The sequence below is a fragment of the Rhinichthys klamathensis genome, unplaced genomic scaffold, assembly GCF_029890125.1.
Source record: "Rhinichthys klamathensis goyatoka isolate OS25496 unplaced genomic scaffold, OSU_Roscu_1.1 h1tg000169l_1, whole genome shotgun sequence".
In the NCBI taxonomy this organism is placed as follows: Eukaryota; Metazoa; Chordata; class Actinopteri; order Cypriniformes; family Leuciscidae; genus Rhinichthys; species Rhinichthys klamathensis.
In genome coordinates this window covers 3,482,501-3,501,867 of record NW_026606700.1, presented here as the reverse complement: position 1 = coordinate 3,501,867, position 19,367 = coordinate 3,482,501, and the positions used below count along the sequence as shown (strand labels likewise).

Below are 19,367 nucleotides of genomic sequence, written 5' to 3'. Positions count from 1 at the left end.
TTTTGACTAGATGATGTGATAGCCGGCTTTCAGCTATTTCCTCATTTTAATTTTTCATTGTATTCAAGAAGCTGTGACTTTGTAGTGTAGCATGCTTGAACACGTTGAACTTTACTGTTGTAAATCAGCACTGTCCCCTGTGTCTTTATCTTCAATTAGTTTTGTATGCATTAGGATGTCACAGTCACCCCTGCATGTGTTTCATTGTTCTATGTAAATTCAGGGAATTGTGTTTAAAGACAACATGACGGCAATGGAATTCGCAACGCATTTGACTTCCATAATGCAGCATATTTCTATGTAAAACAGTATATTCAATGGGAAATTAATGTTGGGTGGGACTTGACTGTGTGCTGTGGGATTTGAATGAATTGCTATGGAGGAGGAGGTATTACATTTTTGAAAATTGTTATGAAAATATATTTTTTCTTTTTAGGAAATAAAATAAGGAGGGAAAAAGGCCATGTGTTACAAAAGTAAATAGTTAAATCTTTAATATGTTGTCTTTTAACACATCATGTACAGTGCAAGTGCCATTTGTTAATTCTCAGTCACTAGAAGGTCTGGGCGATATAATAGGGAATATTCATAATATATATATATATACCACTATTTTTATAATGTTTTATTATCATTTAATTTTTAAAACAATATAATCTATATATTTTTATATTATTTTATACTATTATAGTATACATATTATAAATACTACTAAATGTTAGTATTATTTATATAAAATATAATATCAAGAAATGTTATATATATATATATATATATATATGTAGTTACAATACTTAATGTTAGTTCTTAATGTTAGTTAAAATGAATCTTTGTTGTTTTTAATTAATAAAAACAAATTCATTGTTTGTTCATGTTAGCTCAGGTCCATTAAATATTAACAGATACAACTTTTGATTTCAATAATGTATTAGTAAATATTGAAATTAACATTAACTAAGATTAATAAATGCTTTAGAGGTATTTTTTGTTGTTAGTCCATCTGAAAACCTTATTGTAAAGTTTTACTCTATTGTATACACTCACAAATATATATAAAGTTTTTCCCCCAGAATATTGCAATATCGCCCAGCCCTAGGGTCTAGCTAGCCTTTGCATGTATGTGTGTGTGTTTGCTCTCTTTCATTCTCTCTGTTGCTCTGCACGTGTTGTCACAGTAGCGATGCGGACTAAATCCAGTCCTGGCCGTGCTGTTTTGGGTTGTAGTCAGGGAGTATACAGCTGCAGCTGTCTCTACTCTGTGGTCTGTCCTCCCCCTCGTAAGAGACAGACTGTAATTTCATCCCCACCCAACAGATGGAAACACGCCTGGAAAACACCAGCTCCCTGATCCTCCCTGATGTTCTCCCGAATCTGTGTTTACATGCGACTAATAATCCACAAATAATCTGACCAATAGCCCATCGGAATGAAAATCCTTCAAGTACAGAACAGGGAAAAACATCAATTTCAGCTTGATCTGAATAAATTAAGATATTGGGATCCTGCTTCTGACTTTCCGTTTAAATAAATTTAGCAACTTTTTTGGGGGGGGATAATTTTAGATGTGTTATAAAAGCAAAAAAAAAGCTAGATACACACTGAGGTGATATGCTGAATCTACCGGTACTTCTTTAATCCGCTGACAGAACTCGAAAGCTTCTTGTTCTCAAGATAACGTGACACTTAATGCCGCTCTTGAACGACATGCTCAGAAATTGAGTTTAGAACAAATGGAACATGTATGTAAACGTTTTAATTATGCTACCGATTTTAGGGAACACATGAACAGTACATTTGGAATCTGTCGTCGGATTGATTTTAATTTGGATCAAGGACAATTTGTGCATGTAAACATAGAGGATAAAAGTCACTCGTTTAATTTCACAAAAAAAGTAGCTTTTTAGCTCAAAATTAGTTTAGTTGTGTGTGTGCGTGTATAAAATACTATTTATTTTTTATATTTTAAATATTGGAGAATATTTTTTTTGTTGTTTTTTTAAATAAATATCACTTTTTTGTGTTTTGGTGGTTTTAAATATTCAAAAACCCTTAAACATTCTGATTATTTTCATGTTTAAATCAAATTTGAATCCCAGATTTCATTGTTGTTTCAGACTTTTTGACCCCACTGTAGTATCAAACATCTGTATCACTTGCAGATTTCTGCCCTTCCTCAGTAAAAAATGTTAGTTTTTTTTTTTTAATACTATATCTACAGCAGTGCTGGGATCATATTTGTGTCTGTTTACTCTGAGCTCTGAAGCAGGTGGGCGGAAGTGTCCTTTTGCTCTGTTACGGATGGAGTGTGTTGTAGATTTGCAGGACAGGCATGGCGTCCCGCCCACCAGCGGCGCTCAGAAGAGCGAGAGGAGTTCTGTTAATGCACTGGACATGCACTTAGATCACCAGCAGACCACACAGTAACTCTTTTCTTTTTCCCCGGCCGTCACTACTTCTGTCCTGCTTTCTCTTTCAGGGCGATGCTTCACTTTCCTTGCTCTGCGTCTTGGTGGTTTTACTTGTTATCAAATAATTATTAACTTCCCTGGACAATGTAGAGCTCTAAAATGAGAAATCATAGGAATAGTTCACCCTCATGTCGATATAAAAGACTTTTGAGAATATTTGGTCAGATATTTTCTATACAACAATTGTCACAATGATACAATAAAACATAAAGTAGTTCATACGAGTCAGACCAAGACTTAAATTGTTATTTAATGATAATCTGTTAATTGACTGACTGAACTAGTATTATAATGCATGATTCATTCACGAATCGGACTGATCAGGTTCTCCGTTGTTTCACTGACTCTGTGATTTGGTTGCAACGATTACTCAAAACTGAATGAGTAAAGACGTCTTCAAAATCTCTTTTCACTGAAGAAAGTCAGTCATACAGGTTTAGAATGACGTGAGGTTGAGTAAATGATGAAAGCATTTCCGTTTTTATTTATTTTCTATTTTTGGGGGGTGAACTGTTCCTTTTAACTATCAAAGTATCTTTAATGTATGCGAGCACTAGCTGCTTTTGCACACATCTCTGCTCTCCAAGGCAGTTGCTGTAGATGTCACTTCCTGTCTGTCCTTTTTCTCTACCTTTCTCAGGGTGTTCAGTTCCTAAAGATTAATCACGCCTGTCCAACACACTTTCTGCCTCTGTATAACACTGCTATTAGTCTCTTCATGAAAGCTTCATCAAATTCTGGACATTTGAGTCATGTCAGCATTGTAAATCACCACGATTTGGGTCAAAAAGGCATGGATATCCTGTGGTCAAAATCACAGAATACTGTATATAAAGAGAAATGATTGTTATAACGGGGCAGATCTTGGCAAATTAACACCAAGTCGACAGTAACATGGTGGTTCGTTCTCTGTGGTTGTGGGTCCATTTAATTCTGTCTCTTCTGGGCCTCGTCTCTTTTCTGTCCAGAACTAAAAGAAGGAAAGTCCTTCGCTTCTCATTGTAGACTTTTGTTTCTTTCAGATATTTCTGAGATGGAGTCTTACCATTCCTACTCACCTCAAGATGACCAAAGGTCACGTCAATCTGACCTTTCCTCACACTCTTCTAATGACGCAGCGCGAGAGAATGCCAGGTGCGCACAGCTTTAAGATCAGCTCTAGATATCTTCAACACACATGTGGTATCGATAATACAATAGCTCTAAAAAGTATTTGGCCATTTAAAGGGATAGTTCACCAAAACTAGAAAATTGGCTAACACAAAGATATTTTGTAAAAATGTCTCCTGTGTTTTTTATCCATGCAATGAAAGTCAAATCACCTTTATTCATATAGCACTTCATATAATACAGAGCTTCAAAATAATAAACTGGACGATAAGGATGCAAACTTCATACAGTATGAGATAAATTTCAATTCTGCTGTAAAGCAGAACTAAAAAGGCAATAGCACCATTAGTGTCATTAAGCGGTCCAATGTTGTTTGGGAACCAGCGTTTTTCTAAATGAATAATTGCATTTTCTGCAATTATATGAGTATATGAGTGTCACTAGGTGGCGATTTTTGATGTAGAGCCTCGATTTTTGTGATATCAACTTAGACATGGCTTTGATTTCATAGCAATTTTAGAGTCCAAATAATTAAAAAAATATATATATATTTTGAATAAAATGTTTAGTGCAGTACATTTTATGTAAGTTATTAAATTACAAAGCATCAAACAAAGTGGCTTTTTTTAAAGACAGTGCAAATGCACCTTTCAGTCAGAATATTTCACAAAGAGTTATTTGTTAGCTTAAGCAATTGTCTAATGTTAGTGGAATATGTATATTTTCAGTCAGAAACTGTCAGATTAAAACTGCGATTTATCTGTTGTTGTATTTATTTTTAGGGAGGACCCTCAGAGCAGACTTCCAAAGCCCGTTGTAACATCCTCTCCTTACAAAACTCCAGAGGAGCCGCTTCCAGTCCAGGAGGAGAGAGCAGAACCTCAGGAAGAAGAGCCGCCACCACCACGTAGGAACATGATTCTCTGTATATCCCTCATAGTTTGATAGTAGAAAAAGACCCAAACTTTTGGTTTATAGATGAATTATGGTTTGATACCTTCTGGCAGAGGATTAGCAATACTTGTCAGTTGTCAAATGAGAGTAAAATTGGCTTTGTTGACCAAATAAAACCAGACAAATGGTTGTCAGAAACGTTAGAAACTGCAGCATTACATACAGTAGGTTAAATGTTTTGAATATTAGTGATTCAAAAATCACCAAAACTCCTACAAAAGAAAACATCTGTCATTTCTTCTGACTTTTACCTCTGTGAAACCTTTACCATCAGAAGTTTATTTAGAATAACTAAATTTGTCACTAAAATTGTCACTAGTATGCAAAGAAAACTTCTACACAATTGCATTGTCATAAGAACATTATTTATGTATTTCATTTTGTTTTATCTTTTAAATAAAATGTATGCAAAATGCATGGTTCGTTCAAAAGTTTGGGGTCAGTAAGATTTTTTTTTGATTTTTTTGGGAGAAGTCTCTTATCCTCACCAAGACTGCATTTATTGTACCGTAGTGTATTTATGATTTTAATTTTCGGGTCTGTCTGCTTGCAGTTGTTTCAGAATTAAACTGATGCTAAATAATTTTTTATTCAATGTGCAGCAGTATTAAAGACAACACCCAAGATCCTGCTGAGACCGAGCCCAGAGGACGAGGCCATTTATGGGTGAGTGGATGCTGTGAATAACCCGCAGGTTCAATCCTCCTCACGCATGATCTTATTCACTGAACTAAGATCTTATTCACTAGCTATAAACCTGAGGACTCACTGAGGGCTGAGTTTAGATCTGTAGATAGGGCTGGAGTTCAGCCACCACACACTCATCTTACACACACACACACACACACACACACACACACATTAGTAGGGCTGCTCGATTATGGCAAAAATCATAATCACAATTATTTTGGTCAATATTGTAATCACGATTAATTTAACATGATTATGAGTGGGCGATATCACCAAAACCTTAGATGAGTCATTTATTTAACAATAGCCATATATATCACGTATCTATTTACTGGAAATAAGGTTGCTGTGATATCTAAATTTTAAAAACCAGTGCAATTTCACAATTCTTGATACTAATATTTCTCCACACATTCTATTTTCTCCCAACAGTTTTCTCCCAAAAGACATAACCGACTGGGTTTTATTTTTGCATGTATTTCACCATTTAGCCATTTAGGAACGGAATCAGGCATAATAATTGTTTTATTTCAATTATCGTATTTTCATAATCGCTGGAAGCCGAAATCGAACCTCAATTTCGATTAATCGCACTGCCCTACGCATTATACAGACCAACGCTCAGTGTTGTGCCTGAACGCGTTCATGAACTCGTTCATATTTTGGGCGAACGTGAACTGAACGTACTGTATTACTGCCTGATGAACGTTACTGTGAACGCGTTCGTTCTGGTGTCTGTGAACGCACGCTCTCTCAGTTTAACTTCGTTCAATAGGGTGCCAGATTTATATAGAGCCTTCCAGGCGAAAACCCGGCTAAAACACACGTAAACAGGCCTTAATATGTAGCGAAAAAAAAACCCAATCTGGCAACACAAGCCACCAGTGTCGCACCGCGGCCGCCGCATGCGTCATCAAAACATAAAGCAGCATGTAGTCGACAAAGCATCGAGGAGGCGTCGCATCGTATGATCAGTTTTAAGACAAGGTCGGTGAGGATGGGAAAAATCGTACATTTCTGTGCAAACTTTGCCCGCCGATAAAATAATTTCTGTCTGTGGTTGTATATGGGCTGTGGCAATAATTTAAAGTAACAACAGGTAACTTTTCAACCTTCATAATATATTTCCAAGTCTCTTGTGATGGTACATCGACTTACAATAGGTTGAATGACACGTCTGCCATAGCCTGACGGGGTCTGTAGCGTTTTTAATCGTACTTTTAAACTTCGGGTTTCGGGTAGTAACCGGCGAACAAAGAGAACTACAAAATTCGTCTGCTTTACGGCATATACGTCACTTCCACCACCACCCCCACTTCCTTAAAATCGGACTTGCGAGCCAAATGTTATAGTCATGGCCGAAGCAGCACAGAAAAACAAGAAAGCAAAGGTTTTATCGGAGCAAAGCAAAAAGAGAAAAAGAGAAAGTGATCGCGTTAAAGGCAGAACGAGGATCAACATTGCAGAGCTGCCAACTCTCACGCATTGGCCGTGAGACACCCGCATTTAATTGGTTTCACACGCTCACACGTACGCCACACCCCCGGTTTCTCACGCTAAATTGTCAACCCGGTCGGTCAAATGCCTGAAAGATGAGTTTATCTATAGATCTACCTGTTGAGCCACTCGTGATCGACAAGTTATACCGCAAATTAGTTCAAATCTCCCGGAATCTAGAGCGAGCGCGCACGCGAGACAGAGACTGTGCTCCAACGCGCGCGGACGGCAGAGAGAGAAAGCGAGCGAGAGACCTTGCGTGTGCAGGGAGCATCGAACCCCCCATCGAAAAAAGAATGCCTCTCTCTAACCTCTCTAATTCGCTAGAGTAGTAGCGAATTATCAATCTGGTAGCTAGTAAACGATATTCTAGTTTTTGATGGTTAGCTATCGCTAGTATTCTCGTTCTGATTTGAACTTTGCAATCGATGAAATGCAAATAGCAAATGTTTGACCTAAAAAGTGTAGTCTACTCAACATGTACAAAGAAAGGAGGAAGATTATTAATAAAATCATATTTTAGGATACCTAACATGTCTGTGATATTTGTTTATTTGTCTTGCCTCAAGCTATAATGCAAATCGATTTGTAAAATTTGCAGATTCATTTATGGTAGCTTGATATTATAATATTGACGATATATGGTTATTATCAACCACTCAAACATTGCATTGAAGTATCATATAGATCCAGTAAAACGGTAACCAATAGACTAGGCTACTATAATGACGCTGGCTTGTAAACGTGAGCATCGCGATCATTTGTCGTTAGAAAAAAAATAAAACCCATGAAATTATATTCATATGACATGCTGAAATATATGCCACTGTACCTGGGATGAAGACATTTCACACGTGACGCAAGCAGAACACCTGCATGTGACCTCCTCCTACAGTGTTCAGGGCTATCCTGGTTGTCAACAATTGCACGTGCATGTAGGATGACAGAGTTTACGACAGTAGTAGAGGACAATACTGTTTCCCAACTGTAGGGGGAGCCCGAGAGCAAAAAACTACCTGTTGTTACTTTAAAAAACAAAAATAGCTCGCGGCAACATGGAAAAAAAGAACTATGAACTAGTTCATTTTTTGGAACCGTGAACTTAGTTCAAAATTGTGAAGTATGAACTATGAACTGAACTAGTTCATTTTAAAATTTGTGAACTGAACTTTGAACTAGTTCATGTAGAAAGTGAACTTTCCCAACACTCAACGCTCCAAAGCACCAGCGCACTTGTTCGTCTGTAGCTGTTTCTATGTATATTGTTTTTTTTAAAGTAACAGTTCACTTCACCCAAAAAAAAAACATTCTTATCTTATTTGTTATTATTATTGTTATTAATTTATATTTAAAAAAGATTGATTATTAAAGAGGACCTATTATGCTTTTTCACATTTTCAACTTTCTCTAGTGTGTAATGTTGCTGTTTGAGTATGAAAAAAGTCAGGGGTTCATTTACTTCCTCAAAGTTACAAATCATAAAGTCACTCCAAAGGGAGTTATTCTCTATATCACTAAGCACTGTTTCGGAACTCCTTGAAACGCCTCGACTGTAGTCATGAGTTTTCTTCTGGAAACGTACGTCACAATATTTCCACTTTTCGGAAGGAGGGGTTTCATAGGCTACGTCTGGACTGTCAGTCCAAATTAATTTTTTTGCATATCCTATTGAAATCCTATCAGATTTAACAAGTGTGAAAGGCCAAAAATCACATGAAGTGTTTTGTGAAGATTTTTTTTTTATTTATTTTTTTATTCATTTCAAACTACATTCATATGTTGGTTGAAATCCTATTCAAATTGAATTTCTGGAAATCTGTTTCAGTCGGACTGCTCTGATCGGATTTCGTGTGGTTTATGTGACTTTCTCACACCACGTAAAATGTAAACGTTGTTCTAGAAAACATGCTGACAGTTGCTGTAGAAACAAGGTTGTGTTGTTGCAAAGTACCGGATGAGCAGAAAATGACAATATAACACAGACATGTTTTGAAACAGGCAGAGACGACAGCTTGGAATAAAGCCACGCATACCAGCCTCAGTTTCTGCCGCTGCCTCTGAAGACGCAGTAGTCCAGCGCAGCGGCTACATATTGCCATGTTGTAAATAAGACCACATCTGTATTGCAAACCCCTCCATGTTGCGGTGGTTGTTGTTGTTGTTTTTGGTCTATGCCTACCTACCAATGTAACATCATTGCCATAGAAACCAATGCAGATATTCCGAAAAACAAAAGAGCGGCATTGACACACAAATCGGATCTGAACAGTTGAGATACACAATATGGACGTCAATAATTTTGGATCAGATTCCAATCGATACATAAATAATCGGATTTGGACTGACAGTATGAACGTAGACAAAGAGACAGGATCTATACAGAGTGTTACTGACAGTCTGTGAAGAGAGATGCTGCAACAATATAAAATAATGTGTTATTTGAACATTCAGGCATGAAAGCCGATTTTAGTAGTCCCCAAAAACAAAATCAAGACTTTGTAATGGCATAATATGGAATTTTGAGGTTAACTATCTGTTTAAACTGTCACACTGGTGGAAGAGCAGACAGGAAGACAAAGCACAGAGAGTGAAACCGAGATGGGGGGTCATCTGCATCACAGCCTCACAGACGAGGTGGATCCTGCTGCAATCTCTCTCTCTCTCTGTTTTATTCATCCTCTCCATCAGCTCCTCCATATTCATGAGGAAGAGGCAGTCTGCTGCTGCTCGTATCCACTGGGAGAGGTTATTTTCGTGTCCTGCACTTGCTTACAGAGACGCTTTGCTTTAAGACTACAGACCAGAGTTTGTTTTTACCTGAACACAGGATGAGAGAGAGAGAGAGAGAGAGAGAGCAGGGGAAAACAAGACATGACAGTGCATTTGGTTTTTGGTGTGTTTGGAAAGGATGAATGGAAATCTAACCATTTTTAAGCCTCAGTATGTTTTTCCAAACATCTTATTTGGGGGTCTTTCTATTAAACGGGTTCCTGTTGCATTTCTTGTATTAACATTTCTATACGACAAAGTATGATTGTACAATCTCAAACTAAACTAATTAAAATTAATATTTTGGGTCAGAAGGGAACTTAATGCCCTTTGTAAACTTTGTAACAATAGAAATGTTTTTACTGTCACTTTTGATCAGTGTAATGCATCCTCCCGAATAAAAATATAAATTTCTTTGAATTATTTTTTAAATCTTACTGACCTCAAACTTTGAACAGTAGTGTATTGGCAGTTGTGATCAACATACATTTGGAGTCTGTCTGCTTGCAGTGGTTTCAGAATGAAATTATTATAAAAGTTATTATTTTTTTAATGGGAACACAATGGCTGCTGAGTCAACATTATGACTTTCCTAAAAAATCATTAATCAAAATGACTCTTACTTATTATTTATTAATTTAAAATATAATTCAATTTTATATATATATATACTGTATATACAAATTATTAAAATAATTCGTATGCATTAAGATGTTAGCAAATGCCTTACCCTCCCTCTCTTTTTGTAGGCCCAACACAGTGATGGTGAGCTTTCAGAAAGGAGAGAGTGTTGGACTGAGGTTGGCTGGAGGAAATGATGTGGGAATATTCATAGCAGGAGTGCAGGAGGGCAGTCCGGCTGAAGAGGAAGGTCTCCGCGTAGGGGATCAGATCATGAAGGTACAAAATCAACATTTCCATTGAGATCATGGCTTACTAATGTTCAGATCATTTTAGTGGCCTTCTATTGGCCTTTCTTCACCAATCAGAATATGGCATCATAATTAATAATAACATGGAGTCTTATTTATGGAGTTGTAAGAAAGTGCCAGCCATTGAACACTACTTAAAGGGGATATATTTTACAGTTTGTTTGTTTTCTGAGGTTCACACCATTAGTTGAGGTTTTCTGCATGGACGTTTTGCAACAACTGTAATTTAATTATTTATGACCATTTTCCATGCTCTCTTCAAACCTTAGAATAAAACAAGCTGTTTTTATTACTGTATCTTTAAATCTTGTGAATGTAAATGATATCTCTTATGATTAGCTAACCTTGTTATGCTTATTATATGGTATTTTTCAGAAAAAGCCTAGGGGGATTGGGGAGATAGCTTTATGTATATACATTTTCCAAGATCCTTGTAGGCGAAGAGAATGTGCTTTGAATTTGATTTGCATATGCCACATTTCCTTTTCAACTGAATGTGTGTGTTATCTGTCTCTCCCTAAAGGTGAATAACGTTGACTTTCGGGGCATTGTGCGAGAGGAGGCCGTGCTGTTCCTGCTGGAGATCCCGCGGGGTGAGGTCGTGACCATTTTGGCACAGAATAAAACTGAGGGTGAGAGCAAGAGAAGATGATCCTCGCTCACACCACCACACACATTAAACACAGCAGTATTATTTTAGTGTTATCACAGTTTTATTAATGTTTTGAATTAGTTTTTTTTAAATATTTTTATTTTTCATATTCATTTTAGTTTATTTTTATGTGTATTTATAATTTTATTAGTGTTTTTTTGTTTGTTAATATTGCTATTTAGGTTTAATTTATTTTCATTTCCATTTTGGTTTTCATTATTATTATTAATAATTATAGGCCTGGTTTCACAGACGGGGCTTAGATTAAGCCAGGATTATTAAACCATACATTTCTGTATGTGTGAACAGGCCCTGAAGTGCTCTTTCTTCATTCTTCCCTTCCCCCTATACACATAAAGCCCGTCGAGAGGCCTCGGCTTGTTGCTCATCAGTACAAAACCAGTTGTAGCCAGTTTTTGGCTCTTCCAGGGACTGCCGTGTCAAGTGTGGTCATGCGCACACGTGTACAAACATGCAAAAAGCTTGATTTTCATGTTTGTTCTCTTGCCAGTAATGTGAGGAAGTAAATGAACCCCTGTGTTGAATGTTTATTGGTTCAACCCCAGTAGAGAAACTTTCAGAAAAAAGTCCCAATCCCATCGTAATACGGCGGGACGTCGGCAGTGACCCCTACTGTTGGAACTGACACTACTCTCTCTGCTCTATCTCTCCTTTTCTGCTGTCATGCCATCCTTCCAGCGCATTCACTCCCTGTCTTCATCTCTATTTCTCTCATTCCGCCTCTCCTCGGTGTGGATGTCTCATGGGAAAGCGAGGACTGGCACTGTCAGGGGTTGAAGCTCATTTGGTCTGAGCCGAGTCAGATGTGGTGTCAGAGCTTTAATCAAGAGGGTGACGGCACCACTAGAGGAACTCTGACCGCTGTTCATTTTATCCTTAAATTACACTGAATCACCCATTTAAAAGGAAATTCATTCACAACAGAATTCATTTACAGCATTACTTTTGGAGAGAGTGAGAGATTGGTAGACTGAAAATCACGTTTAATTAATTAATTCATTAATGTATTTTCTATTTTATGTTTATGTATTTTTATTTTTACATAATAATTTGAATTTTATTATTATTTTATACATTTTTATCTATGTATTTATTATATCTATTTATGATTTATCTATTTTTTTATTTATATTTTATTATCTTATTATATATTTTATAGTATGTTTAATTATGTATGTTTTATTTTGACAGAACCTTTTGATTGATTTATTCATTTTTATCTATTTATATTTTGTGTATCTCTTTATTTATATATTATTTGTCCATTTATGTATTTTTTATTTTTATAGAACCTTTTGATTTTTACTTATTTATTTATTGTATTTATTTATATTTCTTATTAATATATTTTTTCATTATTTTTTATTAGTCTCATTCTTCTGATGCATATTGCAATTACTTGCACTTTAAATGAATCCCAAAGCATTGAGTCTGAGGCATGTTTGGGAGCTTATGTCTCTGTGTTGTGTCCTAGTTTATGAAGACATCTTGGTATCCGGTCGAGGGGACTCGTTTTTCATCCGGACCCATTTTGAGTATGAGAAGGAGCTGCCTCAGTGTCTCGCCTTCTCCCGGGGGGAGATCCTCAAGGTGGTGGACACCTTGTACGACGGCAAACTGGGAAACTGGCTGGCCATCCGCTTGGGCAAATTCAACCAGCTGCTGGAGAAGGGCATCATTCCCAACAAGAGCAGGTGAGAACGGAAAAAGATGGACAATATTTGCCTGAGATTAAAAGCTATATATGTCAAACTATGCCTAAGCTAAACAGTGTTTAAGCCTTTAACCCGGAAATAGAGCAAACATTTAATTGAATTATTTTTATTTTTTTGTATATAGGACAAAACCCGATAGCAGACTTTGCACAAATGCACAAATCATTGGTCTATAATGATCTATCTCTCTCTTTTTCTACTCATAACCCTTGCTCCTGTGCCGATCAGAGCGGAGCAGATGGCAAATGTCCAGAACACACATAAGGGCTCAGGAAGTGACAGAGCCGACTTCTGGAGACTACGTGGTCAGAGGGCGGCCAAGAAGAAAGACCTGCGGAAGAGCCGAGAGGAAAATTCTGCTGCTGTCGCCACACGATTCCCTGCCTATGAGAGGGTGGTGCTGAGAGAAGGTGTGTGTGTGTGTGTGTGTAATATTTTAAGTAATTTACTTATCATGGTAAACTTTCTCAATAAGACGACGACTTCTTACACACAACATTAGTCAAATCTCTGAGCTGACCGGCCTAATACCGCTAATGAAAGTCTGTGCAGCTGAGAAAATTTTAATATGTTTGAAAAATGGGCTCATCACTGAGAGAGATTGCTGCCTACACGCTGTTCAAAAAACATGACATAATAAAATCATCATGATTTATTTGGCAGAAGCCCAAATTTGAAAAAGGCTGTTTTGAATCATCAATCAAGGCTCTTCTTTAATCCTCTCTGAACCCTATTTACATAGCTAAAGGAGTGTTTATTACCATTAACCGAAACCATTCTGTACTTTAGTCAGGCTAAAACAGATTACCTCGACTGTGAAATCCTTGTTGTAAACCTTGTGTTCCTCCCATAGCGGGATTCCGAAGGCCGGTTGTGCTGTTTGGACCAATCGCTGATGCTGCCAGTGAAAAACTGGCCTCTGAGCTTCCAGACCAGTTTGTAGTTGCCAGTGAGTTCATGAGACTGTCTCTGTGATACCAATAATGGGATTGTCACACTAGATTTTAAGCATGCAAAATTATTTCAGACACCATAATGAATACTAACAACCTGATATGATGTCATGCTTTGAACTTCTGTTTGGAATAATACTAAATTATTAATTTAAATGACAATACATTTTAAATGTTAAATATAAAATATTATATAAATAAATACATTTCATTATAAAATAATACAAATTTGTATTAATAATTCAACTGAAGTTTTTAAACTTGCACACATGTGAAACTCCAAAATTGAGTTTGATTTATTTTCAGTCTAAGTTTAATTTAGATTGTGTTGATCAAATGTCTTTTTTCTATGAAAAAACTCGATGCATATTCTTGTGTAGCCATTTTTCATGAATAAAAACTTTGTATGCATATGAATGTATAATAAAGTTTGGTGTGACATCAGCTTAAGACTTTAAGCTAAAATGTTAGCGCTTCAGCTACATTTAAATAAAAATAATAATTTGTTGCATTGTACATATTGAGTAAATTATTTGTAGTTTGATTATACTTGTTGTTTTTGTCCAATGGCACATCAGAAACAGAACCCAAAGATGCGGGGTCGGAAAAATCCTCTGGGGTGGTTCGTCTCAACACTATTCGACAGATCATCGAACAGGTAATTGCGTAATCACACAAATTAATAACCAAAACTAGCATTATTTTGTTTCAGTCAGAGTCATTTATATGAATGTACTTTTATGCCTTGTACTGTACATTTAACCTACATTGACCCATTTTGTCATTGATGCAGGACAAGCACGCTCTCCTGGACGTCACTCCTAAAGCTGTGGACACCCTGAACTACACGCAGTGGTACCCCATAGTCATCCTCTTCAGCCCGGACAGCAAACCTGGGGTGAAGGCGATGAGACAGAGAGTCATCCCCAGCTCTAACCGCAGTGCCCGCAAACTCTACGATCAGGCTCTGAAGCTCAGGAAAACCTGCTCACACCTGTTTACCGGTCAGTCCTGGGGGTCCAGACACCTCGTATAAAAAGCTGTCAGTGTTCGCTCACTTGCTCACTTTTTGCTGACTTTCTCTCTGAAAGGTTATTTTGTGGAAATTTACATTTATTTTATTATTCATTTAATTTAATTAAAGATTTTCTTTAGCATTATTTTGCATTGTAGCATTGTGGAGGCGAGATTAGCATGAACAAGCAGATTATAATATAATTCTGTTTAATGTAAATGCTTAAGTACTGAGTTCTGGGGAAGTGCAGTAAAGAGTAGCGATCAAATATTGTGATTGGCACATATCAATGAAAACTGACTTTGACACAGATTCCAGTTCGAAAATCACCAAATGATTGAAAGCAGCTGATGGAAACAGTGAGATAAATAGATCAAGTTGAACCTAGAGACAGTTGACCCAAATCGAAATGTTTTGATTTCCTCTCTCTCTCTCTCTCTCTCTCTCTCTCTCTCTCTCTCCCTCCCCCATCGGACTGTTAGCTGTTATCGATCTGAACTCGGCTAATGATGCCTGGTACGGCAGTTTGAAGGAGACCATACGAGACCAGCAGACCCACGCTGTGTGGGTCTCGGAGGGGAAGGTAAAAACAATGGACGTTATAGTTCTCCATCACCTTCTATCCACTCTGAAACAAAACCTTCTCTTAAAGTCAACATGAAACACTGTTTACAACCTATTTGACTTCTGCCATCTGATGTATTTCTGTGAAACTGTATATACAAAAAGAATAAATGCAGGACATCACTGAAATCATTCAAATTAGAAATGCAGCAATTTGTACTTTTTTTGGAGTGGTCAGTTCTGTTATGCAGTACCACTATTCTATAACTTGTAAAAAGTTTATTCTAATAATAATAATAACAATTACTAAATAATATTATAATTATGTAACACAATAATGTAATGTATACAAATGCAAATACGAATTATAGCTTGTAATAATAAATACATGCTATAATATAATGTTATATAATATACAAAATAGTGTAAAATGATAACTTGTGATAATAATAATAAAATTTTATTGCTATTATATAAAAAAAAGACTGCAAAGGAAAATGCAGAGCTAAAGTTAGAAACAGACTAAATAAGGAAACACCTAAAATATTTCACACCTGCCAAGACAAAAGTAGTTAAACTATTACTAAAAATTCACCACGTTTACTTAATTGTGATATTGAGACAAAAGAAAACCAATGATTTCAATCTAAAGTATTTAAGGGGTCATGAACTGCATTTCATTTTTTTATAATGTTCTCTGAGGTCCACTCATAATGTTATCAAGATTTTTACATAAAAAACATCCTAATTTAGAAGTGATGAGCTATTTTCCATCCTGTTTTCCACCCTCTCTTTCAAACACTTCGTTTTGATGGGCATGCCGTATTCAAGACTTGGATGTTAACGCCCACTGCTATAATTGGGTAACAGTTGTGCATATTAAAATCAGTAAGTACTTATCTTACAGTTATAATTGACAATTTGTGTAAACTGAATTATGAATGAATGTACCATTGTTTGTCACTGTCGTTCTTATACGCTATTCATAGTTCATCTTTTTCGATTAAGTGAAAAACGTATACATTGTCATTTGCAGTCTCGTGTTTTAAATCCAATGAAACGTGTTGTACTGATGACAAAACAGATGATGTCGCTCCCTGAAGCTTTTATTCAGGATTACAGCGAACGGGATCAAAACAATAACAAAAGCAGCGTTCTCTACGTGCTTTTTTCTGTATCCGGGAACCTCCTGCATTAACCGCATAAATGCCAAAGCTAAAGATAAAACAGCAAATCACAACTATTCGGTTTGACTGCGGTGCTACAGTATGAATATTCAGTACATATCATATTCGTGTGTTACGACATTGTTGCTGGAGTAAACCTGTTTGCATCAGTCTCATATTCACTACTACATGACATGTGCGAATCGGTGGGCGGGGCTTAAGAGGCAATGATGTAGAAGTAGGTGTTGATCTTCTTCTGCAGAGGCGGTCTTTCGTCGCACTATGGCGTAATAATGTGACAAAATCCGAAACAAGTCGTTTCAATAAAAGGTACAAAAGGTACTTTTATAGTACAATGACCTCTTATATGTCAACAGATCAAGGGAAGTTGATTTCTCAATTCATGACCCCTTTAAAATAAAAAAATAAAAGTAAAATATAGCTGCGAGCAGCGATTACGGGCCCAAGCCGGTGGCACCGCAACCCCGGTGCCTTTAGTTACCTAAAGGCACCGGGGTGGCGGTACCACCGGCTTTGGCCCTTCATCGCTGCTCGCAGCTATATTTATATATATATATATATATATATAAAGCCGGTGGCACCGCCACCCTGGTGCCTTTAGGGTTATTGTGCACGACGTGCAAAAACGTAACCCTGCTTTGACTGTCGAAAAGAAGTGTGCTGTAGAGCTTGTATCAGTGTGGGCTCTGCAAAAGTGTGCATTGAGGGCACATATCAACCACAAAGTATGCGAGAGCAACCTTCTGAAAGGTCAGGTCTACATCCAGGTCTACATCTGCCGTGTGTTTACATCATAGTAGTGAAGTTTGAAGCAATCAGGTGATTTCAAAGCTTTTTGAAAGTGACAGACTTCCTGCTGCCAGTTGGTGGCGCTATAACCGGGGTGGCGGTGCCGCCGGCTTTGGCCCTTTCATCGCTGCTCGCAGCTATATTTATATATATACACACACAAACACACACACACACACACACACACATATATATATATATATATATATATATATATATATATATATATATATATATATATATATACATAAATATATATATATTGTTTTTTTAAGAGACAAGACAGAATATTACTTGCCTGATCTGATTAGAAAAATAGTGTTGTGTGTGTGTGTGTGTGTGTGTGTGTGTGTGTGTGTGTGTGTGTGTGTTTGTGTGTGTGTGTGTGTGTGTGTGGCGTAATTGAACAATGTAGACATAAAAACATACTCCGTCCTTTTGTTCATACAGGACATTATTCAAACTGCAAAGTGTTTACTTATATTTGTGTACACTTGCAATAAAACACAACATTGTGCTTTTGTCAAGCTATAAACTCTTGTCAAACTGTAAACTACAACTGTCACCCAACCAAAATCTCTTACACACACACACACACACACAGTTTAAAAGCAAAAAATATCAAACAATCCTATTTAAAAACAGTCTGTGGGAGCCATCTTTTGGACATTCATCATATCGCATTGGTTTTCATTTCTTGTCATCAAACAGAGCCCTAATCTGTTTATTTTTTCAGTTACACATTCTACATTGATTAAAAAAGAAAAATCAAATGTGTTTTTATTTTATACAGAAATAAATAATCTATCATTCAGATGAGAATAAAGTTAGTGTTAGTTCAAATTTTAAGGAAAACAAATATATGATCTGAAATATAGCACATTCATTTAAAATTCATTCAGGTTCAATTACCAAACATACAATCTTAATGTAATTTAAAGCAAACAATACATTTAAAATATATGGGTTGTATGACTATTTTTTAATATAAAAAGATATATATCCAAAAAGACAAGGCCTAAAGTTTAACAAGGGTTAAACTCTTATCACTGTAACAGACACAATCACACACACAATCACACACACACACACACACACAAGTCAAATCACTTACATTTTACATGCAATATTGACTTTTTTTCTGTTTCAGCAGCGAAAATAGTTAAACAAAGATCACAGCAGAACCATCGCGCATCTCACAGCAACGCGTTCTCATTACTGAATGATTCAGCATTTTGAACGAATCGGTTGACTCAAAGATTCAATGACCAATCAATCCATAAACATCTATCTCATTCATGAATGACTCAGTCGTTCAAACGAATGAATCAATGACTCGCTCATTAAGACGGTCGCCTGGCGACACCTAATGACGGTTTAGTGTTATGTTTAAAAGTATCATTCTTTCCAACGATTGTTAATTAACTCATATTTGAAACATAAGCTATATTTATATATATACATACATATACACACACATACACAAAAATAAAATAAAAACACATTTGAAACGTGTTTGCTTACTAAATTGTGAGCTGAACGAAAGTTGCAGCAAATATCAGCAACAGGAGTCAAATTTCATTAATCACGAGAGTGAAGAGCTGACTGAAAAGATGATGATGGAAAGGCTATTTTATGTAAAAACGCCTATTTAAGCGAATCTGTCATTGTACTCTTTTATTGTTGTGTTTTCCGTGAAAAATAATAGACTATTGAACTCACAATTCAAGCAATCGGCCCCCGAAATTGCACTAATTTTAGTGACACTAAAAAGTATGCGGCTGCACTGGCATTCATAATGGTGCGCGTCCATGGCGACGAGCGAGCAGAACAGAGCGAACGTTTAGTTAATTTCTACTTCCATAGGAATTCATTCGAGCGCCACCATTTCAATGTCTGTGCGGACGTCCATATTATACTTTCGCTTTCAAGTTAGTGTTTTTAAACCCCCCAGCGGGAGGTTTACACAATTGGTTTACACAATCACACGTTGATTAACCGGTGGGAAAATATTCCCATAGTAACATCCCTAATATATAAATATTTATAAA

The 19,367-nt window shown here is 36.6% G+C and overlaps 1 protein-coding gene across 7 annotated transcripts in view; it reads left to right on the top strand.

The window, feature by feature from the left end:
* Positions 1–19,367, top strand: part of LOC130091692 (tight junction protein ZO-2-like) — a 113,214-nt gene that overhangs the window by 69,450 nt on the left and 24,397 nt on the right. For all 7 annotated transcript variants that reach the window (XM_056259747.1, XM_056259743.1, XM_056259748.1 and 4 more), the window contains exons 8-18: positions 3,491–3,602; positions 4,361–4,485; positions 5,135–5,198; positions 10,238–10,388; positions 10,944–11,052; positions 12,568–12,787; positions 13,037–13,218; positions 13,662–13,757; positions 14,340–14,419; positions 14,555–14,765; positions 15,259–15,359. In XM_056259747.1, the coding sequence (XP_056115722.1) occupies positions 3,491–3,602; positions 4,361–4,485; positions 5,135–5,198; positions 10,238–10,388; positions 10,944–11,052; positions 12,568–12,787; positions 13,037–13,218; positions 13,662–13,757; positions 14,340–14,419; positions 14,555–14,765; positions 15,259–15,359 (1,451 nt within the window). The remainder of the gene's footprint in view (positions 1–3,490; positions 3,603–4,360; positions 4,486–5,134; positions 5,199–10,237; positions 10,389–10,943; positions 11,053–12,567; positions 12,788–13,036; positions 13,219–13,661; positions 13,758–14,339; positions 14,420–14,554; positions 14,766–15,258; positions 15,360–19,367) is intronic.